This window comes from Siphateles boraxobius, unplaced genomic scaffold (assembly GCF_051911475.1).
Source record: "Siphateles boraxobius isolate OS27281-9 unplaced genomic scaffold, OSU_SipBor_1 22, whole genome shotgun sequence".
NCBI classification, from domain to species: domain Eukaryota; kingdom Metazoa; phylum Chordata; class Actinopteri; order Cypriniformes; family Leuciscidae; genus Siphateles; species Siphateles boraxobius.
The window spans coordinates 4,288,640-4,316,010 of record NW_027508833.1 but is presented as its reverse complement, the minus strand read 5'-3'; the positions used below and the strand labels follow the sequence as shown (position 1 = coordinate 4,316,010).

Here is a 27,371-nt window from a genome sequence, read left to right as displayed (position 1 = left end):
AATATATGGGAGGAGAATATTTAAATGAATCATGCAAGGTGATTTACTAAGGTTTGCACTAGTCAATTTACTGGTATTTGCATGTCTTAAAACAGCCCCTAAGTTGCGCTGCTCTTAGATGCGTTGGTCAACATGGAAATGATCTGCATCTGTGTTTTTTAATGTGTCGTCAGTAGATCACGCAGAACTCTCCGCTCCCATCGCCGCTTTATGGGATTGTGCCGTCACGCTAATTTGCCCTGTTTAGTAAGTCTGGCACTTAGCATAGTGCACAAGTTCACTATAAAAAAGTTTTTTGAAGTTGTAAATAGAACAATGTATTTTACAAGAATTTCAGTCTTTCTATTTCAAAATTTCATGTTTAATTCAATGTATTTTTTGCAATTTCTTTGTAACTGTTTGTGAAATTCACAAGCAATTTTAGTAAATCCTAACCCATTTTTTTAGTGTTGTAGCAAATATATTTAGTGAAACATAGTACGCTTTTTGTCAGTTTCGGAGCTTTACAGCATTTGGCCCCAGTCACTTTCATCGTATGGAACAGAGCAGCATGAACATTCTTTTAAACATCTCATTTTATGTTTCACAAAAGAAAGACAATCACACAGGTTTGGAACGACACGCAAGTGAGTATCACAAATTTTTCATTTTTTTTGAATGTAAAATTGTTGGCTTAATTTACAAAACAAGTCATAATGTACAACATATAACATACAGAAAAGTTCCTCCAGGGTTCTAGAGTTTTAACATGATTTCTCAAATGAAGTATAACACAGATCTTTGAGATCTGTAGGTGGAGAACAATTTATCGTCTTCTCATTTACAAAGAAAAAATATCATCAGGTAATTTGCAACGTTTAAATAAAATGGTGTAACCAGTATCTGAACTTCAGAAACATTATCAAACATTCATGTCTTAGGGTGCGTTTACCAAAACCATTGTTAGCCAGTTATGGTCATTAGCTACTTTAAGTTATTTCTGTTATTACCAACATAGTTGAACGATTTGGCATTTCCCGAAACTATAGTTCCAACGAACATTCGCAAACAGTGTCACAAACTTTTGTGGTTGCACAAGGATTACTCTACATCTTCCAAAGTTGGACTTAAAAAAAAAAAAATTAATGTCACATGAGATAGAAGAGCGTGTGTTTAATAATAAAACTATTTCATACATTGCTGTTTAAGGATGCAGACAGTTTGATCCTACTGGCCTTTAACTTCTAATTCAGGGTTTTTCATAATTGCACAAGTACAAGAAGCTCTTCACAGATATCCAGGATACCATCTAGTGCTCATCCACTGCATTGCAGTGATGAATAAGAAGTGAATTAAACATTTTTGAAGACGTGTAAAGGCGGACTTTTGATTTTAGTGAATAAGATGAGATGTTCAAGTTTAAGTATATGAATTTAAATTCATATGTAAAACTACAGTAAAAAAGTGCGTCTCATCAAACGAGTGACCATTCAGTTGCCACAAGAGATGGATAACAGACATAGCATTAACAAATCAGTCTTTAATGATCAATTCTAGTCACATTTATTATTCAGAATATCACGTACAGCAGCAAAGATAGCGCGAGACTTCAAATCTCACAGTATCACATGTGTAATACAGACAACAATGTTCTGAGAGAAAGGCACAAACATTAAGATAAGTCTAGAGAAAACATTAAAACATCAGCTCAAATTATACTCATTATTATCAAGAAACACCAAACAATAGAACAAAAAAGAAAGTTGTTTTTTTAGCTTTGTTCTACTTCTGATTGTCATCTTTAATGGCATACCTACACTTCTAGAGCCCAACCTAATTCACAGAAAAATTAATTCAGACTGGTATTAATATTAGGGATGCATCGGCATACAATTTTTTGGTGAAACAACGGCTGAATGACCTAATCAAACTGATGCTGACAAAAAAAAAGCCACTTATGACTGAATTTGAAACCTGATATTGACAAAATATTGACATTATTTTGGAATTGAAATGATTAAAATACGGTAGATAAGCAACTAATGCTATACCAATCTTATTTTTAGCATTAAAAACTTAATGTTTTCAGTCAAAATAATGGTTTGAACCAGTGTTGTGGACCCTGTGCTCTGTATCCATAATATTAGTTAGACAATAAAATACATTGTAGGAAACTCTGTCTCAGATCACATCTATAATGCTGATCATTTAGGAAATAAAAATTTTTGAAAAACGAGTGAATTTGGTCGAGCCCTATTATGTCTAGTTCGACCCTAGTGTCCTCCAATGTTTTCTGTACAGTATACCGTTTCTTTTCCTCCCATCATTAAAGTATTGTCACATATTGCACAAGCCACTGGATAAAGCATTATAGCATGCTCACTCACAATAAAATACTGATGGATGTGAATGATCTCATGCTCACACAGCACTACAGTACTTCAGATCTCCTTCTAAGTAAACACAACATATCAAGTAATACAGAAACTTGAAGGAAGCACAAAAGACCAAATAAGATTCACAGTGTCAGAACTGAACACAATGGAGTGGATGACATTGCCACCACTGAACAAAACATCACAAACAGAAGTTAAAGGTGCTCTATGTCATTTTTTTGACTGTACTAAAGCATTAAAAATACCACAATGTTTGCAGAGATGTAGGAAACATGCTAAGTTCAAATACTTGTTTCTTTGAGAAACAATCCTGCAGCCAGTTATTCTACTTTGAAATGTGCGTTCTGTGTCAGAATGTCTGTTTTTGTTGTGGTCTGTGTGATCCCGCCCACTGCCAATTTACCCAATAGTATTTCGACACTCCGGGTTGCCAGATGGCAGAAAACACAGCGATGGAAGCTAGCAAACGAACTGGGTCAGAGATCGCAAATTCTCCCCGACCTAAAAAGCCTTGGCAATAAAAACATTGCAAACATATACATTAGCTGATCAACTTATAGTGTAAGGCTCGTCGCTTCCCATTGTCAATTATGCACGTTTTTGTTGCCTGTCCTCAATCTGACAACCCATGTGAGCGTGGCGTCTGAGAAGGACAGTGCAGGGTTGTCCAATATTTGCAGTACCCAGTTCAACTGCTAGCAGACAATATTACAGAGTGCACCTTTAAAACAAGAATTATAACTAGCTTTTTTTATACTGTCATCTTCTGAACTCAAAATCCAATTTTGTTTGTTTTTTGTGTATTCGTAAGGTGAAAGTCTCACACACAAAGCTGAGAGGTCCTATTTAGTTGGTCACGTGCAACTGGTACAATAATATGTGTAAAACATCGGAGCCTAAACTGAACAGAACAAGTAGCCTGAGCTGAAATGTTAGCAAATGCCCTCATTCGGCGTTTCCCCTCAAAACAGACGGTTTTCATATGAAGACTTAAGGTGCTGTGGGTAAGATCTACCCTGCATTTGACACACTACTAACTGGTATTTAAAAAACATGATCAATTTTGAACTCAAAGTCTCACAGCTCTGCCAAAGATGAGAATAAGTGCTTCTGCTCCAGTTATACTGAGCCGAGAATGATCTGTCTTTACTGACTGGGAATTATTAAATAAAATGTTCAATTTTAAGCTCTATGAACAAGTTAAAGTGTGAACAAGTTAAATTTTCCTTGATCTTTTGACATATATGGGCAAAAAAAGAGAAACACTGAAACATTTCTCAAAATATCTTTGAACGGTATTAGAGCAAGTAACCGGATTTTCCTTTTGGGTGAACTATCCCTTTAAATCAAAGTACATTTTTTGACAGAATTGTTTCACAGTTCAGTCAAAGTGCTATTGATCTAATTGTACAGAATAGCAAAAAGGATATTTTTTCAAACTACTTGGCAATGAATTTAAGAACACTTAAGAACATCAATACATATTTCAATAGCTGCATGTTTTAAAACAAAAGAGAACTTTCTCTAATAAAGTTTCCTTTTTCTCTCCTGTTTTAAGTTTCTAACGAGGCTGTCTAACAAGCAGGGAAACATATTCCTCCCTTTGTAATGTAGCACCGCTATTTCAAATACACAACGGTACCTTAGAAAAAAGACCCCAAGTAAATGATTTAGATATTTGCTACATACATTTGCTTCTTGCTGAAATAGTGCATTTTCTATGAGAGAAAGTTTGTGAACAAACTACAAGCTTAAAGTGGCATAACATCCGACCTCTGCGACAGGTTTTGTTTTAACATCATCCTCCATTTAGATAATATAACTACATTCATTTTCCTGAACAGTAGTTTCAGTTAGAAAAACAAGCTTGTAACATTACTAACTAGGTTATAGCTGCACTTTATGTAAGCGGCCAGTAATAACAGCTTTATCTATTTAAATTAAAGGCCAGTTTCACCATGTGTTCATACTAGAGCCAATCTTATTCAAATATTTCACAAATGGAACATAATCACATTTAAGAATCAAATAAGTATCAAATAACTAATCTGCCAACTGTAGTCGGACATCGCTGATGTTCATTGGTGTTTTGTGTAACTCATATTTGTATACAGTGGAGTCCAAAAGTCCCTTGTGAAAAAAAGGTAAAATTGCACTAGTGAAAACACGTTTTTCTTTTGAGTTATCCTTGCAAAAACAAACATACAGGGAGACCAGTGTAGTCCGACTCTGAGACGGTTCTCGTAATGAGTCATCAATCTATCAATAATGCTACATTCAGACTGCAGGACATTTTTTGGTGGAACCACATGGAATCTGATCTTTTTTGTTCTGATTTGCTTCCATATGTGGACCTAAATCAGATACATGTCTGAATTTTTGCAATGCGACCTCAGTCTGACCAGTCATATCAGAATTGATCGTTCATCACAACTCAGCGCTGATGGGAGTCACTCCAAAGATTTCACACACCGGTAGTTCTTTAGTCACTCAGTGAATATGAAGACGGCAGTGAAGTTATTCAGTGGAGGGACGGTGAGCTGTTATACTCATGAGTATTACGGTGACCGCTCTACACAAGCAAAACATACACAAGAAAAACGTTGCTCTCTTGCTCCTCATCATCATCTGTGTCCTCCTTATCGCCTGCGCAATAATTCACTGACTTCAGCGGCACATCAGCTTATAAATGAACGCTTGAACACTGACTTCAGTAATTCTGTGTTTACTTCTATATGACAGCGTGCTGCGTGCCATCTTAGTTATTGTTCTTTTGCGTATGCGGGTCAGTTCGGGATCGTGACAAATGTGAACAGCCAAACAAAAAATTGGACCCGAGCAATAAATCAGAATTGAGCACTAAGGCTTGGAGTGTGAACGTAGCCTAAGATTCATATGGCTTACTAAATCAACATCTGACCCAATGAACTGCCACTTATCATTACTTTCACTCATGTGCATCTTGAAAGTTTGTGTAAGTATCTTCGGTAAAACTTAAATCAACTCACTGGTTGTTAATGACAATGTGTAAATATATTTGCAAGTGTTTTGTAATAAATTATACACTAACATTCAAAATGTTTGGAGCTGGTATGTTTTTTTTTTTGTTTTTTTTTTAAAGAGGCCTTACCATGGCTGCATTTATTTGAGATATTTGAGACAATATTGTTAAATGTTATTACCATTTGTAATGTATTTTATTCCTGTGAAGCAAACCGGAATTTTCAGTATCAGTGTCACATGATCCTTCAGAATATATAAATGCCTTAACAGTCACTTTTGATCAATGTATCCTTGTATCCTTGCTAAACAAAAGTATTAATTTCTTTAAAAACAATCTTACCCCAGACTTTTGATTGGTAGTGTATTTTAATAAACCAAAAAAAAGAGAAGATTTTGAATCCCAGATTTTCAATGTGGTCTCAGACCTTTGGACCCCACTGAATAATTGTTAATACATTCAACATATTCACTTCAGTATTATTTACATGTACACTCATTGCTAAGCTCTGTCCCTAAACCTCATACCCATCTGACCTCCTCTGCTGGGACCAGCTGTCGTAACCCAGTCTCCCAGCAGAACCTTCCAACAGTTCCCATCCAGACTGACCAAGTAACCGCTGCTCTTCATCCTGCTCATGATGCTCTCCTGAAGACCTGATGCCAAACAGCAAAATATGTTGCTCAGTTAAAAAAGTCAAAACGAAAGAAATGAAAAAAAGAAAAGATAATAACACACTGACTGCTTTATCTGCTCCCATAAAACCAATGTAGATTGCAACGTTTTAAACAATCGAGGTCTTTGTCAGTCAATAGGAACAACAAAAATCAAGGCATTTTATATAATAAACACACACCAGATAAAACTAACCAATTATCCAATAAGCTAAAAGAAAATATCAAACAATTATTGAAAAGGGAGACGTCACCTGACGAACACCTTGACATAGCAAATTATTAAAATTTCATGGGAGCAGATAAAGCAGTGAGCTATTTTTTAAATTGTATTTATTTAATTTGTACACACTTTAAGGCTAATTAAATGGAAAAGAACCCAGAAGGGTAATTTATGGAAGGGGCAACATGATCCTCTACTGTCTTGATAGGATCACATTAATTAGTTAGAGGGCACAACCTGTCTTCTACAAGCCAAATGAGTCAAATAAGGACATGATTTACATTGAAGTGCTCGGAATTGTTATCCGCAGGTAGTTAAGTATAGGAAGTTAACACCTAAAATAAAAGGTAACCTAAAAAATTATAACATCTAAATTAAAGGGGCAGTAAGCAATTTCTGAGAATCATTGTTTAACACTGTTGATATTTCATGATATTCATTGCTCCGCCCACAAATCGGATGTCTCTTCATCGTAGCAGAATTATTTTTTCAGTCTCTCTCTCCTCCCCCGTCATGAGTGGACACGCCCCCCACTGCTGATTGGCTACAAGTGTGTTGTGCTGCTCGGTCTGATTCACTTTCAACAGCGTTTCTCAGAAATAGTGTACTGCACCTTTAACTGGTTTTATTCAAGTCAAAAATATTATTTAATATTACTTAACCTAAATTCATTTTAATGGGTTAAATCAAATAAAGAAACAGCTCTTTAAGTTAACAATTGCAAGTTACCACTTTTTACAGTGAAGCTTGAAAAGTTAAAGTTAAATGGTTACATGAATTACTCATTACTGGGTTAATGTGACTTTTCTTTTAAAAGTGAAAGCAATAATGAAATACCTGCTTTGTGTTATTCTATGTGGACCGAACTCTGATGGCAGAGGCACCTGAAATAATGAGAAATTAGAGAAAAATAATAGGGCTGACATATTTCTGAAATAAACGTTCATTACTGCAATCCTGAAGTAGGTCATGTCAGGTGACTCATTATCAGTGGGACCATCTTTTGTATAACAGTACAGGGTCAATGACTTGATGCTCTGGCATTTAAAATTACCTATGAAATTCATTTAAAAGTAAAAAATAGTGGTGGAACAGTCTGGAGAACTTAAAAAACAAATGATTTCGTTATTAAACATTGTAAATCCTGTAATACTGACCTAGTCTTTTATTATAATTTCTTTTGAAAAGCCATGGAGCAATTTTGTTTTAAAATACTATTATTTAAAATGTTGTGAGGCAAATCACAATGTGATATAACTAACATGAAAACAATAAAGACCTTGTGTGATTTTTTTTTAAACTTTCTAAAACCCTTTTTAAAAATAATAATTGAGTTGTGAGATGTACAGTGTTGTGTTGATGCATATTTTGGTAACATACAGAGTGAGCCGTGCAGTAATGCCTGTGAGGGACGCTCTGATAATACTCCAGTAGTCTCTCGGCCAGGGAGATCCGCCGCAAGAGGCTTTCAATGAACCGTCGCAAACGAACCTTCCCACACATCTCATGCTGCGCCGCCGCTTCCAGAAACTTCTGGATGGTGACAACTTCCCTACGATACAGTCAAATGTAGTTACTGAAGAACAGCGTTATGAAACATTAGGCTCTCATCACAAAATGTAAAAGGATTAAAGTGGCCCAATCATATTTAATTTTTCTTCTTCAAAGTCCATAAACGTAGTATTGTTTCGTTCTGTTTCTTGCTGCTGCACTTTTAAGAAAAAAAACGTTTTCGTGTAAAAATAAGCCACAGAGTTGAGCACTATCTCCATTTCATTATCATTTACACCCCCTCATGTCATTCCAACCCTATATAACTTTCTTTATCTGTGAAACACAAAAGAAGAATGTTCTTTATTAGAGGTCAGAGGTCACTCTTCCGCCAGAACTCGACTTGCGTATGGTCATTACCAGAAGCCAGTGATTATAGTTTATAAATATGGATATTTTTCATACAAAAACGCATCGCTTTGCTTCAGAAGGCCTTTATTACCCTCCAGGAGCCATATGAATTACTTTTATGATGGATGGATGTGCTTTTTTTGGGCTTCAAAATCTAAAGTACCATTCACTCCCATTATAAAGCTTGGAAGACCCAGGATATTTTTTAATATAACGCCGATTGTGTTTGGCTGAAAGAAGAAAATCATATACACCTAGGATGGCTTGAGGGAGAGTAAATTATTGGATAATTTTCATTTTTGTGTGAACCAACCCTTTAAGGGTATAGGGGGCGATTTTGGACATTAACTAGATTTCTAGATGCGTTCACGCCGTTCTGACTAGTAAAAAGCCTTTACATTCTTGTACAACTCGTAATTACAACTTGTAAACAGAATTTTCTCAAATCGCCAACTTGTACCACCCGACAGGCTGACTGTCATCTCGTAATTATGGTAATTACGACATGCATCTTGTACAATCTCTTTATGAAAGTGCTAAAGCGTCAAGAGATTTGGGTGAGTAGACTTTTAATGGAAGGCCAGAAATCTCTCATGTTTCATTAAAAATATCTTCATTTGTGTCCGAAGATGAACGAAAGGTTTATGGGTTTGGAACGACACGACGGTGAGTAAATGAGGTAGCGAACTAACCCTTTAAATCTGTCACTCACTGTTCTCTCCGCTCCAGCTCGTGCTCCGAGATGCTGAGCTGCTGCCTCAGTGTGGCGATCACCATCACAGCGGCGTCTACCTGTCGGCTGAGCGCTCGCTCCCGCTCCAGCACTACCTGTTTCTCCTGGGCCAGGTGATGCGAGTGAGCGCGCTCACACAGGATAGCCGTGTCTGTCTGCGCTAGCTCTGAGCTCAGCCGTAGCAGACGCCGCTCCATGCTGCTGTTAGCTGTCCTCATCATCCCCTCCAGCCTCTTCTCCACGGACGCCACCGGAGCCGAGAGGGGTCCAGCGCCAGCGGCCGCGTCCCCAGCGCTGAGGCTCCTCTCGGGGGGCGTGAGCTTTTGCCCTGCGGGATGCTGGGATGGAGCTTGGTCAGCAGCGAATATGTGTTTGCGCTCTCCTCTCGTAGTTGAGTTTGTATTGGTTCCGGCATCACGTGCTTTATGCATGTAGGAATTGGAGATGTTGCAGCCTTTTACAACCATACGGTCTGTGTTACATAAATCCCTTGTGGATAGGAGGCTGATGTCATGTTTAGTGTGGAACGGGTGGCTGTATTCAAGGTGAGCTCTGAGGGAAGAAAGGCTGTGAAAACGTTCGCTCTCTCCACATCGCGGGCAGCGGAAAGGAAGTTGAGGAGGGACCCCGGCTCCACACGCCTGACCGTTCTTCACAAACAGCGCTGTGTTGCGTGTGCACACCTTCTGCTGCATGACACAGATAACCTATCAACAAGAAATATTACAAATTTGGCACCCCAGTTCTTAAATATAATAATACCGTATAGCAGAAATTGCAAACCAGGGTCCGCAGGCCAAAGTGGGCCTGTGATGCATATCAAAACAGGGGGGAAATTACATGTCATTGAAGCATATCTTAATTTCTATTGTATCTTTTTGTTTTAACTTTTTAGTTTTAATCATGTCAAATTTAATACAACATAGTTGGATATAACGCAACATTTACGTTTGTCCCACGGCACTTGGTCCTTCTTTGTAAAAATGTTGCTCATTTCTGCCTTAGAGAATAGACAGGATTACAACCATTAACAGGATTCTACCTTAGTAATAGACTAATATATCAGGCAGGCTGATTAATCTGTCTATATTTGTAGTGATTTTTGAGTAACATTTATAAAATTGTCTTGTCAATGCAGATTATTTGAATATAATGCAAATATTGACAATGATTTTTGAGTAATATGTTGTGAAAAATAAAATAAATAAATAATAATATTAAATAAATTAAATAAATTGTGAAAGCAGAATAAAACATTAATTTACTTAAAAAATGAAAGCAACTGTTTCAAAATTTTTATTCCATTCAGGTTCATGCAGTTACAATATCCACTAGATTTGTACAAGTTTTTACATTTTACATTCAAAAAATTAAATGTAGTTTGAAAAAACGTGTAAAAATCTTAACTCAGTACAGGTATTTTTCATGTCAGGGTGGTGAAGCTGTCACTAACTGATCAAGGGTTAGCATAGATCTGTTAGCTCCTGCTGGTAGATTATGTAACTGCATGAATCTGAATGGAAAAAATAATTTGGAACAGTAGCTTTCACTTTATAAGTTAATTAATTAGGTCTTATGTTTTATTCTGCTTTCACGTTTTATGTCAACACTATTGGGATGTCACAAAATGTCAACATGCATTAAATTAACTATATCTTTTTTCCTATGAAATACCGGTGGGTGAAAAAAAATCGACAGATTTTTTTGTAGCCCAGATATTAAAGTATGTGCTTATACAGAAAGGGGCATAAAAAAATAAAGCTAAGCTGGAAATATGTAACAAACAGGCAAACGTGTGACAACCTGCCCCGGCGGTATTATCGGCATTTTATCGGCCACCATAAGCTATTTTTAGATATCGGCATGGACTATTGAAAAACCCATATCGGTCGACAACTATGGTGTGCATCCCTTGCTGTCTAACTGGTCATTTTTATTAGAACAGCAAGCTTTTCTAAAAGCCTTACAAAGACAGAATATATGACAGTGTCATTAATATAAAATAAAAAACTGACATCCACACTTAGTCACGACTAGGCTGCGTGCTAGATATTCATTCAGAATATAAAAAGACAATTTCCATCCATTATTACTATTTATTTATGTTCTTAATTTCAGCATATCCATTGTTTAAATAGGTTAATGTAAAGCTTTGGCAAATCAAATGCATGCGCATCGATGGTGAGATGCATTTGCAAATGTTTTAATGGTTTACTTATATGCTTAAATCAACCGAAGATCATGCCATAATTGTTTCTATACTTAAATAAAACTACCACAGAGATATTTGTGCAAATCTTCTTAAGCAAGCAGGAGGCGATCTACTGGGCATAGTCTGAAATCAGACAGGTAGTCAGCTGACATTTTCTATAACACCACAAGCATGCGATCATACCTTGATGAACGAGCTCCAGTGGGATTGTGTATTGTAAGCTTTGATCAAACTGTTGATCCTTCGGGTTATCTGTTGCTTGATATTTCGGTCCGAACCCCACTGGTAACCCTCTCTGATTGATATACAGTAAAAACGATATCTAGGTGTATGAAGTCATCTGGGTCAAGAATGAGCGTGACAGCAGCGACAGAGGTGACATTGATTTCTTTTCATATGATGCTGAATGCAGTTTTCGTGTGCAAAATGTCATCGTATTATGTGTAAAATTACAATCGCTGTGAAAAGATCACTGACTGAAAAGATTCGGTCAGAACATTCAGGATTCATTAGAATGCAGTGCGGCAGACCGTCAGATCAATCTATTTAAAGACAGACGGGGGAGAAGAGAACAAAATCGCAGAATTTACACAACCCACATTATTTGATAATGTGCATAAATTAGTTTAAAATGTAGTATACCTCACATATTAGCATGAATTTAACAAAATGTATTAATATAATCTACTTATTTAAGCACACCTATTTAGTTTTTTTGATATCCCGACCTTTCACAGTTTGAAAATGGTATCGCCCAACTGCTGTATAGGTAACGGCGAGCTTTGAAAGAAGCTGATTGGTCGATTCGCGCTTGTGTAATCCTTTGGTTTGTTGTGCGGAGAGAGGCTTGTCTTGAGGAAGAGGCCAGTATGGATCCACCGCGGGATATTCAACATTTTAAACGAAATATTGCCACTCGATCCACGGTATCATCGTGTTCCTCTCTCGCCATGGAAATCAAGAGAAAGAAAATAAGAGAAAGCATGTTTTTTCAAAATGAGGTGAGTCTGTTATGCTGAAATTCACGTTGTGGTTTTTCATGTAATTTATTATTCAACACTAACCGGTAACGTTAACTTACATTGAATCATTTTCTCAGGCCAAAGACCGACATATGAAGCGATGCATAAGTGTGCATGACACGCAGCAGATAATAGAAGACATGAATTTATTGTTCATAACTTCTAAGAAACTAAAGGTAGTCTGTGTATGAGGAGAGTGTGGTCATGTTTCATTCATATTCTATCATACCATGTTATGTGTTGGAATCCTCTAACGAACCAAATGAGTTCTAAAACATAATAACTCAGCTCTAAAATTAGTCAATGTTTAGATTGTTTTGCGTCTTTTTGTCCGACTACTAACGTTAGTCTTCACCACCTGCTTGCGATATCCGAATCTGTTTCGTGGACAAATCGTTTCATGGGATTCGGATCTTTTTAGTGAATATGTTTTGCGGATTTTGATTCTGACTCGAAAGTCCGATTAGCCATGAGCCCAGAACCAATAATTGAGCAAATTGTAAAATCACGAATGACTATTAATAAAGAAAACCAAAATTAAAAGTATGGTTCAACCAAAAAAATGTAATTTATTCATCCTCATGTTGCTCCAAACCTGTATGAATTTTTTTCTTCTGCGAAAATATTTTGAAGAATATATCGCTAAACAAACAGTTGATGCGGCACCAGTGACTTCATAGTTTGGGAATAAAAATGTTATGTAAGTCAAAGTAGTCCAACAACTGTTTGGTTACCCATATTCTTCAAACTATCATCTTTTGTGTTCAGCAGAAGAAAGAAATTCATACAGGTTCAAAACAATTTGAGGTTGAGTAGCTAAGTGATGACAGACTTTAAATTTTTGGTGTTGAACTATCTCTTCAAAACCTGTGTCCCCCTCCATATGCTTTATTGGGACGTTTTATAGAATGTAATATCATACCATGGTCAATGTGATTTCGGTCGGACTAAATAATTATTGAGTCAAAGTCTTAAAAGAACCGACTCACCAAAAATGACTTGGACTTCAATTACTTTCACTCACTTTCATTGATCCATGTACCATATTTGGTTCTAAAAGACCTGCTTTCCCCTAAAGTGGGGTGAGCTCCTCTTCTCTTCCAGCTATTATGTTACTTCATTGGCTCATTCCCATTCATTGGTGTCCAGTCCATTGATCCCCAATGCCCATATTTCATCTCTCCATAAATCAGCATGCACATGCATCAGAAATCATTGTAGAATAGACTGTGTGGTAGAGTTCTTCTTCCCCACCTCATTCTTCCTCTTGTCTGAATTTGTTTTACCCAGAACTGTTTTGAGAGCACTTGTCCATTAAGCTACTTTATTTCTCCTGATGGATTACCCTTCCAATAGGACCGTGATATTCAGGAGAAGTTGGAGTTTGAGATGCGAATGAGAGCCGGGGCTTATAAGATTCTGGTTGCCAGCACTAAAAAAGAGCAGGTGTTGGACGCTTCCAGGAGTCTGTTAACCTGTAATGCCAGAATTAAAGCCTACATGAGTGAAGCCCAGAGGAGGAAAGAGCACCAGGGCATCAGAAGGTTAGAACAGCAGCTGTATTGCTGGGAGTATTTAGTGGAAACTTGTTTTATTTTTAATGTAAATGATCAAACATGCACATAAATAATAAATATATATATATATTTTTTAGATCCTCAGTCTCTCAGGATCAAATCCCTTGTAAGGGAAAGGTAGCCATATCTGGTAATGGAATCAACTTTTCTTTTCTTTTTTTCATATAACCCTGTTTGTTATTTTGTAGTAAAAATGTCTGTTTCTTTCATTCATGTATTTTTCTTTTACTTATCCAGGCCTGCGAATTCCATTGTTTTGGAAAGATTCAGAACACTTTAACAGCAAAGGGAGTGAGTGACAGTATAAAAACTATTATAATTATTTATTATTTAAAAAAATCATGTCTTTGCTAATGTTATGAATCTGTTTTGATTTTTATTAATTGAATGGTTTAGCTTACACACACACACATACACTACAGTTCAAAAGTTCAAAAGATTGTTTGGGTCAGTAAAAAAAAAAATTCTCTAGCAACACAGTTAATTGATCAAATGACAGTGAAGACATTTATAATATTACAAATGAGTACTACTTCAAATTAACTTTGTTCATTTTTTTTATATCACAGAAAAATTTCCACAAAAATATCAACCTTCACAACAGTTTACAAAATTGATTATACGAAAGGTTTTTTTTTAGCAGCAAATCGTCCCAACTAGAATGATTTCTGAAGGATCATGTGACCCGAAGACTGGAGTAGTGGGGAAAAAAATGCAGCTTTGGTATTTTTAATATAATAAAAGGGAAAACCGCTTGTAATTGTAAAATTTCACAATATTGCTGTTTTTACTACAATTAAAGGAGTTGTTCACTTTAAAATTACCCCATGATTTACTCGCCCTCAAACCATCCTGGGTGTACATGACTTTCTTCTTTCAGAAGAAACACAATCGGAGTTATATTAATAAACACCCGGACGCTTCCGAGCTTTATAATGGCAGTGAATTGCAACCAGTTCAATCAGTTTGAAGTAGGGATGACCCGATACCATTTTTTTTCAAACCGATACGAGTATTTACATTTGTGTACTTGCCGATATCGAGTACCGATATTTCTACCGCAAAAGTAACTATAGGCTTCCAGAAAAGAAGACAGAAGACTATTTTAGAACACAGGTTAGAAGACTGTTTTTATTTTCTTCTCTGCTTGTTTTAACAGGTCTAAAAATAAATAATATTGAGTAAAATAAAAAATGTATTAACACACAAACCACTGTTAATTTAACATAAAAGCAAGCAGTTACTGCGTGCATGGTCTGACATGACTGAATGCGCCCAAAGTGCGCTCCCTTAATAGTCTAATTCCTAAAAAGTTGACAGTTCATCGCGATCTCACACATCTGTTATTATCAATGAAGCTGACTGCACAATGAATCTTTCATAATATCCACACTTTGTTTGTTATAATTAGAGGATTTGCCAGCATACAGAATTCAGCACTGAACAAAAAAGTTTTGAGCAGTGAGGGGAGTCTATCTTAAATGCTTCTGATTGGTCATTGCGTTCAAGAAATCAACACACATGTCTGTGATTGGCTACATCACTCAACGCTGCAAACATGTTATGAATAGAAACTCTGGCCTGTAAATCGTTTCTATTTTGTTTTAGTTGTTCTTCTTGCTTTTCTGCAACAGATGAATGAAAATCTATTAGTTTTAATATGTTGTATTCATAGATATTTCTAGTTTGCGGGAGTCCCGCGAATCGTTTTATTCTCCCGGGAACCCGCACACACAGAGTGAGTGCATTACCGCTAGCGCGCGGCCATCAGATCTAGTGCCGCGCCGCACTCTTTTGCGTTGGGAGTGCACGTCCCTATGCCTCAGTTCACCTCGACAAAGCACTCGCGGCGGCCAGTTTCGTTTCGCAAAATGTACGTGGTATCAGGGCGTGGTATCGGCGAATTTTTATGAGTACGAGTATATGAGGACAGTATCGACCCGATCCCCGATGCCAGTATCGGTATCGGGCCATCCCTAGTTTGAAGCTCAAAAAAAAAGTGCATCCATCCATCATAAACGAACTCCAAACAGCTCCGGGGGGTTAATAAACTCATTGCTTTGCTTCAGAAGGGCTTTGTGTAAGAAAAATATACATATATAACATGTTACAAAGTAAAATTCTAGTTTTCGGCCAAATAGCCATGAGTCTACTTGCGTATAAAGCGCAACTTGTGGCGTCTGAAGTAGCGTAGTGCGTCATAGCGTAGCGTAAATATCAGCAGAACGTCACATTACCTGCATAAGTTGCGCTTTACACTTAAGTGCAAGCCATATGTTCGTTTGGCCGTAAGCTAATTATTTTACTTTAGAAAGTTTTAAATATGAATATTTTCCTTACACTAACTCATCGCTTTGCTTCAGAAGGCCTTTATTAACACCCCGAAGCTGTTTGGAGTTAGCTTATGATGGATGGATGCACTTTTTTTCAGCTTCAAACTGATGGTTGCAATTCACTGCCATTATAAAGCTGCAAGCAAAAGGGTGTTTGTTAATATAACTCCGAATGTATTTGTCTGAAAGAAGAAAGTCATATACACCCAGGATGGTTTGAGGGTGAGTAAATCATAGGGTGATTTTCATTTTAAAGTTAACTACTCTAAGAAAATGCCGCTTTGGTGAGCATAAGAGAGTTCTTTCAAAAACTCTTAAAATCTTAACAACCCCAAACTTTTGAACAGTAGTGTGTATAATACATGTATATTTTAAGAAATCTCTTCATGTTGTAATTAATCCTGATGCCATGCGTATCTGAACCCAACAGATGCACAGCGGGTGGCAGTCTTTTGTTTGATAAAGATTGGCTCAGAGATTTTTGACACTGAAATGGTGATTGCAGACCCCTCAATGACCGATATTTGCTTTGAAGGTGTCAAAAATTTGTAAGTTCTCATCTTTCCATATTTCACTCTACTGCCATTTAAAAAATTATGTTCTTGTTTAAAAGAAAGCGAACTGCAGTTTGTAGAGTTCTGAGCTCAATTTCAATCATTTTAACAGCTCTGAAGCGAAGCCGGACTTTGAACTGACATTTGAGCTGTATAGTTGTGGACTGGAGGAGGAACCAACCTTTGTCAAAACTCCAAAAAAACTGGCAAGGAAGCTGCGCTTGTCTTTTGGCAGATCTTCAGGCAGGAAACTCTGCCCTCTTCTGGACGGAGGAGACCCAGACACTTTCCTCCAGTCCAACCCAATACCATTGTATGCAAGCATGGATATAATGTCCATTTCCTCAACAATTAAAATCATTTCTATTGTTGTACTAAAGAAATGAATGTAAAAAAACATTTTTGTGTCAGAGGTGCACAGTACTCATTGTTGGCGTACACCACACTGGGCTTGGAGCAGGCAGAGGGATCTTTCCAGTCTCATTCTCTTATAATCATGCAAAATGGTAAGAACAAACAACCCACATTTGAATAATTGACCAGCATAGTGGTTCTGATTGACCTCCTGCCATTGGTCTGTCAGTGGAGGCTTCATCATGGCTGCCGCTGTATGGAAACCTGTGCTGTCAGCTGGTGGCACAACCTGACTGCATGACACAAGACATGATGAGCAGTTACCTGAGCCAACAGGTAAGACATCAACTGGTGATCTTCTAGTAAAGATTCATGTCAACATTTGTAAATGGAATGAAATGTGTAAATCAGCATTTTGTTTATCCATTTAGCTAAGCATTGAGGGTTTGCAACGCCGCTGTAAGTTATATTGTGTGCTGAAGGCTGGACAGATTTCATGCTATTACTCTCCTGAAGAGATTCAAGCTAAAGTAGAGCCCAGCCTCATTATTCCCATAAACCAGGTAAGAATGCAGAATGCAAAACTTTTGTTTTTAGAAAGGAATGTATAAGATCAAGTGTTCTACTGTGTTTGAGGTCTCCACAAAATACAAATACCTGGTCTTGTGCATGATTTTAAACATTTCCAAAAAGAAAAAGGTTGCGTTTGAAAAAAGACTAAAAAATAAGGATTAGTTCACCCAAAAATGAAAACGACATCAATTACTCACTCTCATGATCCAAACCTGTAAGACTTTCGTTCATCTTTGGAACACAATACCATTTTGTTGCTTAAAAACATTCATAAAGGGAACTTAAAACTATTTTAAGTCCATCAATTGACTAGTTTAGACCAATTTTTAGGAAGAGACTTGATCGCTTTATATGATGAACAGATTGAATTTATGCTAATATTCACATATTAAGATTGATCAGCTAACATAAACAGAAGCTCATCCATACTTCCTCAATTGTATGAGAACAAACCTCTTTCGCTCTTGCAGAAGCTAAAACGTGCTGTGTAACACAAGAATGAACCTCATTGGTTCTTGCTGAAGCGTAACACAAGAATGAACCTCATTGGTTCTTGCTGAAGCGTAACACAAGAATGAACCTCATTGGTTCTTGCTGAAGCTCAAACGTACTGTGTAACATGAGAATTAACCTCATTGGTTCTTGCAGAAGCTCAAAAGTGCTTTGTAACATGAAAATGAACTTCATAGGTTCTCGTACGTCAAGCGTACATGCTTGAGATATTATAAATTTTAAAATCAGCCGATAATGGCTACACTCCTATATGCAGCCTTTCTAATCTAATAAGCTTGTAGCTAAGTAATTTCATTGCGGTCAATGTTAAAGGTTACTGCAATAATAGCAAATGACTGACAAAGCTTTACTATTTGGGATGCATTGAAGAACCATTGTAAAATAGTGTTTGTGTGTGTGTTTATGCAGGAGACCCGTATTCGTGTGGTAGAAAAGGACCACCAGAGGACTGGCTGTAAACTCAACCTGATAAACCCGGGAAATGGAGACTCCGTCAGTCATGTGTTCATTACTGAAACTCCTGACATCTTACAGGAGTGGCTGGATGCCCTCTGGCAGCACATTTATGACCAGGGTCAGTTCAACTAGCGTCTGTCAGAATTCAAAGCAAAATTATTTTACTATAGTTTGTATGCGTTAACAATTATTACAAACTTATTCTTAGGTCAGTGGCTACATGCATGTGACAAGCTCATGGAAATTGAGGTTTTGTCACCACCGAAACCACCACTCTTTCTTACGAAGCAAGCTGACTCTGTTTATAATGATCTGAGTGAGTAATCAAGGACATATGTATCATTTATTATAATATAATATGAGTGACTTGTTCTGTTTTTGTTAGACTAAATTAGGAGGAACGAGTTTAGTCCAACTTCCTGTTATTTCTGTATTAATTTGGTTAATAATGTATTCTTTTCAGGCATCGGGTCCCCTGGGAAATTTGAGAGCTTGACTGACATAATTCACAATAAGATTGAGCAAACTGATGGGCGCTTTCTCATTGGTCAGGAGGAGGACACAGAGCCGCCTCATTGGGCAGCGCTGTTCGAAGGATCCCAGCCAATGGTAGTACAAAAAACGGTTCTGTCACCAGGTAAAGAAAGCAATCAGTCTATTACGAGTCCCGTCACGGGCAGCAAAAAGAAGAGGAGAGCTCCTCCACCTCCTCCTGATAAATTACCCTTTACCAGCGTCTTATCCAATCAGGAGAAAGAGAACTGTAAGGGGGCGAGGCCTCGGACTGGGCGACCCTCGCTGGATGCTAAATTCTCTGCCATCATTCAGCAGTTGCAGAAGAGTCACACATCAGCACGCAAAAACGCCCCTCTTGGACAGATCGAGCCCTGTCAGCACCCTTGTGTCCAGCAAAAACGAGATGACGAGTCAGATATACCAGAGAATCCTGGGAAAGAATACAGTCAGGTCCCTCAGCCACCTGTGCCGGCCCCCAGGAACAAACTGAGGATGTCATTCAGAGAGAAGAGGAACCCAAAAGCCTGGTGAATTAATGAGGCATGAGACCTCTCTTTGATTAATGTTCTGTTATGGAAATATGAAACGCCCTTGGACTCATAAGGAGATATACTCCCCCTCACCCTTTTCTTGATCCATATCAAGGGTCAGGAGAATATGGAGGAGAATGCTGGGAGAGAATCTATACATTACCTCTCTTGTTTTTTTTTTCTAGCTTGAACAAACCACTATAATCAAAAAAGTTATAACTTTTCGTAAACCATTTTAATTGCATTTTAAATAAAAATCCTGTAGTTGAAACAGGATCCTGTAGTTACCTTTACCAAGATTAAATGACGGCCCAATTAATTTCAAATCAAATCTTGATTTACTGTTAAAAGTAGATTGTGTATCATGTTTTTTAATACTAGTTGTCTGTAATAACCACTCATGATGTAACCACTACAACTAAGCACTTTAAGATTTTGGCCCGCTGCAGTTTAACAGTTTTCTTCTTTCATATCACAGAATAATATCATCATGATACAATAGGACATTTTGTTTGTGATGTATAAACGGGTGTATGTTTTCTGCTGCTGGTTTTTTTTAAGTATCAGTAGGTTAAGATGCAGCAGGAACTGGATATATTTTTTGGACTTAATGATTTTATACTTTTGAATAATTAAGATTTAATGTTTCATGTTAGACACTAAGGGTTTAATCTTCATACTGTTGTTGAACCAAGTAGTTGAAATAGTTTAAAATGTGTTTTATAAAGTCTGAGCACTATGGAACACTATGTAGGTTATAGTGTTTATGAAAATGTCTTGGGGTAAATTTGTGATTTTGTTTAATATCTTTGTTCCATTTATGTACACATTTGAATGTTTAAGTAGCTCAACATGCATTCCACTAAATGCTGTTTTTGTAGATTTTTCAAGATTCATGTTGTTATGGTATTTTTGTGCAATACATTGTTTCTTTTGAATGAAACTGTTCTTTTTCAGTGGTTTTAGAGTAATTCACTCTTCATCTGACATTACTTTTTTTCTGGGCATCAATGTAAATGGAAAATATATTTGCGGTAATTCTGCTAAAATGAAATGGAACAACATTAAAAAGTTGTACTAAACTGATTTATTCTGTTGTCCTTATTTAGTATGTGCACTGTGCAATACTGAGAAGACACTTTGTTACTGTGTAGTGTTATGATTATAAATATTTCAGTATGGAAAGAAATCATGCAATCATTGTTAAATTTCCACACTCAAAACATTGTTCACTTAACCGTAAAAATGTTTTTCATAACATCCCAAATTCTTTAGTAATTCCAGCCAAAGCTAAAATTTATTTTTTAAATAGATACCGTGCTTTATGCAAAGTATTACTAAGTATTTTTATACTATGCCTAGATGTATTTTTACAATAACAATTGCTTCTATTTTTTATATATCGTAATAGTCATGAGGCATCAGAAAACTCGCCTGTGGTTCTGACCAGCACCATTTTTTTTAGATGAATGCTCCAAGGCCCCATGAATTTGTTTTTCCAAATTGCGTTCCAACTCCTGCCAGTGCTGTTCCTCAAGAACCTGCTGCTTGTATCATTAAATAGAGAAAAATAACAATAAACATCTGTTCTGTTATTGTGGCAAAATTTGTGACATCTGGATTGTATTCTAGTCTGTTCCCACCTTTTTGAGGGAGGTCTTCACTGTGAGTGGAAGCACCTGTTCATTGTTCTTCATAATGTTTTTTTCAGTCTTTCTCTTCTGTCTTTCCTGTTGTTTTTGCTCCAGAGTCTTTTGTAGGGCCAGCACTCTCTCGTCTCTACTGACAGCCTCCTGCAGTTCCCTTCTCATCCTTTTCTCTTCTTGACTGAAAACAGAAATCCTTCAGCCCCTTTTCCACATATTTACCTCAACATAAATATATTCATATGTATAATTACTGTGGGGTCCAAATGTCTGAGACCACTAGGGAAAATACATTTGCATTTGTCTAATTTAAAGATTTTTTTGTTTATAAGTTATATTAGCAGCGTAACAAGTGAAAAGTTAGATCGAAAAATTAACATGAATTTGGAAATTTCTTTGTATTTGCCCCCCCCCCCCTCTTTTTTTTGCTTTAATGACAGCAACACTCAAGCTGGCACAAACTCTGTATGCTTGTGCATAACCTGAAAGGGGAAAGGACCTAATACAGAGCCTTGTGGCACACCTTAGTTTACCATTGTAAGACCGATTGCATAAACTTCTAAGACTAGTCTTAGTCATCACACTTTTTTCTTTAAGACTGTTTTTAACTGTTTCAAGTCAGTTACATAAAAAGGTAGATCAGGCTAATTTCATCCTGAAGAGTAAGCCTGATTGCCCCTTGAATAACCGCTAGTTGGTCATACTAGTACTTAAGATATGATGTCTTAACATAATGGCTATGTTTATGCAACTTGCCCTGGTTTCTGTTCCACTACCCAGACAAGTCATAGTGATCTAAGAGGGAGGATTTGAACCAGGCTAGTGCCTGTCCACAAGTGCGAACCCAATTTTTAAGCCTGTCCAGAAGAATATGATGAGTGTTAATGATAGCACTTCTAGTCAAGCCGTTTTAGTGGAGAAATACAACCACAGTCAGATAACATAAGTAGGTAATTTGTAAATCTGACAAGTACTATGATAAGTCTTCATGAATTTCAATGAAAGCAATCTGACCTTTTGCACAAATGAGTTCACTAATGTCATAAATTTACTGATTTAATTAGTGACCTAGAAATAGTGCAAAATCTTCAATGTTTATTACCATCTCATCTGTCTTCTTTAAAAAAAATTATCGGTTTAAATTGAAAAAACAATCCTTTTTATTGTCTGAAATGTTCTTTTAGACCTGACTGTATGTTACCTGCGAGAAGCAGCCTGTTCTGCCAGACTTCTGCGTAGAGCGATATTGTCCAGCTGTTCTAGTAGTAGCTGCTCTTTGAGTTGTTTCTCCTGAAAGATCCGCTGTCTTCTGTCCTCCAGCTCACACTGTTCTGACTCTCTCAGGAGTGCCAAGCGCTCCCGCAGCTCCGCCAGAGACATCTCACACAGCAAATGATGACCTGCAGTCTGAGTAGCATAGCAAAACAATGGTTAGATCATAATGATGGATACATTCTTTTTCATCCCCATAGGCAGCTATAAAAAAACTGGTAGTGTATATCATTTTATTCTATTTTTGATTAAAATGTAACAAGACAATACACTAACCTCAGTGTCATCCACAAAGTTTTGTCTCATCAGAGAGACTGTCTCAAAAGCACGAATCTGACGGATGAGCTCCATCTTCCTGCTTAGCTCGGCCTGAGCTTCTTCCAGAGCCTGGCTGAGGAGTTCCCTGCTCTGCTCCGAGACTTCCTTAACTGCTCCGGAGAAAAAAACAGTGTTTTATCGTCATTTCATGCCTTGTGAAAATATTATGCCATGCGTATCATCCACGATCTTTGTACCTATCCGTTGTTTGATTTCTTGTAGCTTAGCTTTGGCGGCTTTGGAGTTCTTGTGACCATCTGCCACTTGTTGCACAAGCTCTCTCATTTCCTTTTCCTCCTTCAGACGTTTCTCTGCATACTTGCGCATGAGGTGTTCAGTCTGAACCAATTTACACATTACATCATCATAAACATAATTCAGACTGAGTCATGAATAGCTGCAAAAATAGCTGTTATGAGATCACCTCCTCTTTAGTCTGCTGAGCTTTATGGTGGTTACGCTCCAAGACGCGTTCTCGTGCAAGAACGGCCTCTTCATGGCTGATCCGTCCCTCCAGTCTTCTGCGTTCCAGTTCAGCAAGTTCCTCCTGTAGATCCTTCTCCTTCATCTCCTTCTGCCACTGCAGGTACGCGGATGGCTCGCTTGCACCCTGTGACAATCGCTCGAATCTGAACACCCAAATACAAAACACAAAGACTTTTCTTAGACCACAGTGGAAAACATCTCAGTGACTCTTTTGATTGAGCTTGAAGTGTTAGTCTACCCAAAAATCTCACATCTATCTCATGATTTTATAAGTCATGCTAAAAGAGCCAAAAATGCGGTCCACATGACCCAAGAACCAATGCTGTTTGCACCTATTGATGTTAGACTTAGTGCAATGTTTTCATGCACCATATTTAAATATATGCCAATGAGATTTGATAGATTTTCGAATTTCACTTTGTTCCTTGCTCAAAACTGTTGATAATCTCAGAAGACTTGGAATGGGTCAAACTATATTTATATTCATTATCCCATCAACCAGAACATTTATTTCACATTCATATATACATAGAATTTGGTCCAAATAATTTCATTAAATGAGCACCATAACAATAGGTGAAATTGTAAATTGAAAAAATAACAGGCATTTTGTTTTAATTACAGCAGCACTCAAGCTAGCATGAACTATAATTTTCTGCAAAATCATTTTAAAAAATCAAAGGACCTAATACAGAACCTTGCAGCACACCATTGTTCCCTTAACCAAGGGAAGTGGTAGTTATTTGAACCAGCAAAGAAGCTGTTTTGTACAAATGAGTCAATGCCACAAATCTACCTATTTGATAATTGACAGAAATAGTGCAACATTTTTGAAATTAAACATCCATTGACTTTCACTGTCGTTATATGGAAAAGAACAGCATGAACATGGTGTTACTGTGTTACATGGGCAAATTATTCCTTTAATATGCTATTAGTTGCTTTTCAATGCTTTGGAATAATGGTTAATAATTAGTCCAAATACATTTAGAATTCATTTGTATAATTGCACAGAGAAAAATAACAAAATCTGATTACCATTGAGGAGTTATTTGACTTTACCTTTGTAACTCTTCTTCCAGTTGACGATTATATAAAGCTCCCTCTCGCAGTATGGCTGTTGTGTTCAGTCTGACAGGTAAGCTGTTTGTCTGTGCCATTGTAAATAAATATACATTCACAATTTAACTGCACAAAGATACTCAGTAGTAGAAAATAAGCTCAAACCACATGTGTCGACAAACTTTTTTATCAATTAATTTTCTATCTAATCAAAATTACCTTCTGGGTGGCAGGGCTGCCAGAAGTATAAAGCTGGTCAAATTTTAGTTCTGCATCATTGTTTTGAAGAATCTGGGATATTACGTTCTATTCATCAGAAAATATAAAAAAAATTAATACCTTTCAAATTCTGTGATGATGCTAAAGAAAAAAGTTGATGAATTTATTTGTGCTGTAAGACACTAACTTGAGTTTTCTCAGACTTCTGTGGGTTTGCACAGCTGAATTGCTGAGAGTTTGCTTCATTCAGGACTTTCTAATGGAGTAAATGAGGTTCACCATGAGGTAAGGTCTGAACACAAAGTAAATAATGATTAAAAAAAATGAAAAGCAGTTTCCCAATATGTCTCTGTTTGGGCTTACTAAAGCTTTTTGTCGGTTCCTCTGCCTCATCTCATCCAGAATCTCTGGTTCCTTTGGAGATCTGTGAGTTGTGACTGGTACCTGGGGGAGGAAATGCCACAATCAGCATTATTTTCTAGAGTGAACAATGTCTGTATGTCATAACACAGTTAGTTCTCAGCCTTTTTGATTTAAAGGCCACCCCTCCCCTATTTAGGCTAAGATATTTCTGGTATTTCTGCTGTAATTATGACAAAGTTGCAAATCATTTTAAAAAGAAGTTTCAGAAACTGTATGTTTTTCGATAAAACATACAGTTTCGATTCATTTTTTTAGCATTTTAATTTAGATTAGAGTTAGATTATTTATAGGTTATTATATATATGTATATTAATAATAATCTTTTTAATTTAAATACTCAAAGTCATCCAGCGACCATCTTGGAAATTTTCTGAGGCCCCTAGTTGGCCCCGGCCATATTGTACGGTCATATTGGATTGGTCTGATATCTGTGTCATTGCTGAAAATAAAAAGACACCATATGTCTCTGAAGGTTTGTAGCATTAAAAAGTCTCCCAAATTTGTTAAAAAATATATTTGAGCCTTTTATCAAACAACCAATGCAATAATAAAATGATGATTGAATGAAAGGAGTTTATATATTTTTAAAATATATTTTAAAAATGACTGTTTCAGAAAACAGATTCTCCATTATTTCAAGTATTTATTTTGATACTTGCCGGCTTGGACTTGTCTTGCTGTGGAATGACTTCAGGAGCAGGGAGCGGTCGAGCTTTGGGCCGGGTCAGATCAAATTCCCTGGGTTCTGTGTTTTTCCTGGGAGACTTTTTAGGCAGATTTCCTCTGCCCATTTTTCTGGCAAGCTGATCCAGCAGCACCTCAATCTCACTGCACCATCTAAGAAGAATAAAGACATCTGCACAATACTTGCTAGCAACCATCAACAAATAACAGAACTAAACGTGCAAACGCTGTCTTGTTTAGAGCAGGATATATTAGTTACATATTCTGGCATCAGGCAAAACTTTGCCACACCTCTTCAACCCTCCAGCGATGGTGGATAGAATTCATACTCTCATAAAAAATGTAATGATTCCTAACAACATCCACCTAATTTAATATACCTAATTCAGTTAATGACTTACAAACATTTCCACAATTCAGTAATGGGATACATATTTCTTTTGTGATTTAATTTTCAGAATTTACATTCCTAAATGCAACACCATCGGCTAACAGTGCTCTTTTCCTGTTATTATGATTATCATTTTACCTCAGCAGTGGGGTGATCCAGTTATTATCTACGACGGCAGCATCATAGATGTGACTCCATTCCTCCTGGATATGTGTTGTGAGGTTGTTGACGTTAAAGAAAAAACTCAGGAACTGAGGGACCGGACAGGGCATTTGCACCATAACAGAGCCGGAAAGCAAATGATGAGGAAATATATAGTATATATTCAATATATAAAAGTGTTGAAATAGTTTAGTTATGATTAAATTCCACTGTAATACAAATGTTTAATAGCTCAAAATCCTATTCTTAAATCTCATTATGTATGTGCTTTGCTTACTTTGTGTATTTTTGAGATGTCTAGAGACTTGATAATTCTACTGAAATGCTCCAGGCCGAGATCATCGAGATTGAACATGGCAAGATAACAGACAACTGATAAAACCAAACAAGACCAAAGAAGATCCGTTATCTATTTGAATGTCTGACATTAAGTAACTCTGTTAATATAGTATACATTTAGCAACAAGAAATAGCAAGTAATATTAACCGTAATATAGCAAGATTAACAGTAGTTTGAGCTTGTAAATTACAGTATTTGTTCTAAGTTACATCAACAAAATACACGTGAGTTACCATTGTACAGGTTTCGGTCCACTCTGAATAGTATTTTTCCATGGTGTATGTAAAAGATGTTGACCACAACATCCAAAAGCTTTTTGCGGATGATACATCCATTCAAAGTATCAATAATAAACTTTTGGTCAGCAGAGGAATGATTCTAAAAGACACAAGACATGAAAATATGATGGTTTGTCTCTAATGAAAATGCTCATTATGTTAAACAGATGGAGATATGTATGGAGGAAAATAGACAAATTTTGTGTACCTTAAGATCCTTGGCAGCATCCTGTGTAAAATTGTCAATGCATTGTTTGTCTTCTTGAAACTCGTCCAGAAGCCTTGTTACTTCATTGACAAGTTCCCTGTAGTTCTTCATCCTCGCTGGATTTCTCAGCCAAACTATATACTTTCGGACCAATAGAGAGCAGTTCGATAATGCGGATAATTTTATGATCCAGATTATTGGAGCATCTTAATAAAATTGATCAGTATAGAACAACAATTCTATATTGGACCATATGGATAGGTTGACATGTATGATAATATCCTATGAAAAACATCTACCTAGCAACGACAGTGTTTTGTTGTTGCCTGGAAAC

The 27,371-nt window shown here is 36.9% G+C and overlaps 3 protein-coding genes across 7 annotated transcripts; 1 reads left to right on the top strand and 2 right to left on the bottom strand.

Moving 5' to 3' along the window:
• Positions 1 to 1,499: 1,499 nt before the first annotated feature.
• znf365 (zinc finger protein 365) lies at positions 1,500 to 11,636 on the bottom strand. The gene is made up of 5 exons (XM_077238425.1): positions 11,304 to 11,636; positions 8,888 to 9,615; positions 7,654 to 7,825; positions 7,111 to 7,157; positions 1,500 to 6,032 (listed from the first exon to the last, which is right to left on the bottom strand). The coding sequence occupies exons 2-5, from the start codon at positions 9,601 to 9,603 to the stop codon at positions 5,891 to 5,893; spliced, it is 1,077 nt and encodes a 358-aa protein (XP_077094540.1). The 5' UTR covers positions 9,604 to 9,615; positions 11,304 to 11,636; the 3' UTR covers positions 1,500 to 5,890.
• Positions 11,637 to 11,904: 268 nt separating this feature from the next.
• Positions 11,905 to 20,634, top strand: rtkn2 (rhotekin 2). Of its 3 annotated transcripts, XM_077238387.1 has the most exons (13): positions 11,905 to 12,121; positions 12,220 to 12,318; positions 13,499 to 13,686; positions 13,797 to 13,849; positions 13,957 to 14,010; positions 16,483 to 16,600; positions 16,719 to 16,919; positions 17,018 to 17,112; positions 17,190 to 17,296; positions 17,392 to 17,523; positions 18,455 to 18,620; positions 18,711 to 18,818; positions 18,966 to 20,634. In XM_077238387.1, exons 1-13 carry the CDS (start codon positions 11,990 to 11,992, stop codon positions 19,547 to 19,549), a joined length of 2,037 nt encoding a protein of 678 aa, XP_077094502.1. In that variant the 5' UTR covers positions 11,905 to 11,989; the 3' UTR covers positions 19,550 to 20,634. The 3 variants fall into 3 exon arrangements, with proteins under 3 accessions (XP_077094502.1, XP_077094501.1, XP_077094500.1); XM_077238386.1 differs by lacking the exon at positions 12,220 to 12,318 and having other exon boundaries at positions 11,906 to 12,121; XM_077238385.1 differs by lacking the exon at positions 12,220 to 12,318 and having other exon boundaries at positions 11,977 to 12,101.
• cfap99 (cilia and flagella associated protein 99) lies at positions 20,616 to 27,344 on the bottom strand. Of its 3 annotated transcripts, none has more exons than XM_077238383.1 (15): positions 27,038 to 27,344; positions 26,785 to 26,929; positions 26,489 to 26,583; positions 26,188 to 26,300; positions 25,634 to 25,811; positions 24,915 to 24,995; positions 24,739 to 24,807; positions 24,552 to 24,638; positions 24,333 to 24,421; positions 23,209 to 23,413; positions 22,982 to 23,123; positions 22,743 to 22,894; positions 22,396 to 22,601; positions 21,192 to 21,375; positions 20,616 to 21,092 (listed from the first exon to the last, which is right to left on the bottom strand). In XM_077238383.1, the coding sequence occupies exons 1-15, from the start codon at positions 27,146 to 27,148 to the stop codon at positions 20,970 to 20,972; spliced, it is 1,980 nt and encodes a 659-aa protein (XP_077094498.1). In that variant the 5' UTR covers positions 27,149 to 27,344; the 3' UTR covers positions 20,616 to 20,969. The 3 variants fall into 3 exon arrangements, with proteins under 3 accessions (XP_077094498.1, XP_077094497.1, XP_077094499.1); XM_077238382.1 differs by having other exon boundaries at positions 20,847 to 21,095; positions 27,038 to 27,294; XM_077238384.1 differs by having other exon boundaries at positions 20,847 to 21,095; positions 26,188 to 26,252; positions 27,038 to 27,294.
• Positions 27,345 to 27,371: the final 27 nt, after the last annotated feature.

Coding starts and splice junctions, on each gene's coding strand:
- znf365 (XM_077238425.1), bottom strand. CDS start 9,603: ATGCAGCAGAAGGTGTGCACACGCAACACAGCGCTGTTTGTGAAGAAC. Junction 7,826..8,887: donor GAGCTGGAGCGGAGAGAACA/GTGAGTGACAGA, acceptor ACTGTATCGTAG/GGAAGTTGTCACCATCCAGA. Junction 7,158..7,653: donor ATTACTGCACGGCTCACTCT/GTATGTTACCAA, acceptor TCATTATTTCAG/GTGCCTCTGCCATCAGAGTT.
- rtkn2 (XM_077238387.1), top strand. CDS start 11,990: ATGGATCCACCGCGGGATATTCAACATTTTAAACGAAATATTGCCACT. Junction 16,920..17,017: donor CAGTCCAACCCAATACCATT/GTATGCAAGCAT, acceptor TTTTTGTGTCAG/AGGTGCACAGTACTCATTGT. Junction 17,113..17,189: donor TCTTATAATCATGCAAAATG/GTAAGAACAAAC, acceptor TTGGTCTGTCAG/TGGAGGCTTCATCATGGCTG.
- cfap99 (XM_077238382.1), bottom strand. CDS start 27,148: ATGAAGAACTACAGGGAACTTGTCAATGAAGTAACAAGGCTTCTGGAC. Junction 21,376..22,395: donor GAACAGGCTGCTTCTCGCAG/GTAACATACAGT, acceptor TTCTGTTTTCAG/TCAAGAAGAGAAAAGGATGA. Junction 21,096..21,191: donor TGAAGACCTCCCTCAAAAAG/GTGGGAACAGAC, acceptor TAATGATACAAG/CAGCAGGTTCTTGAGGAACA.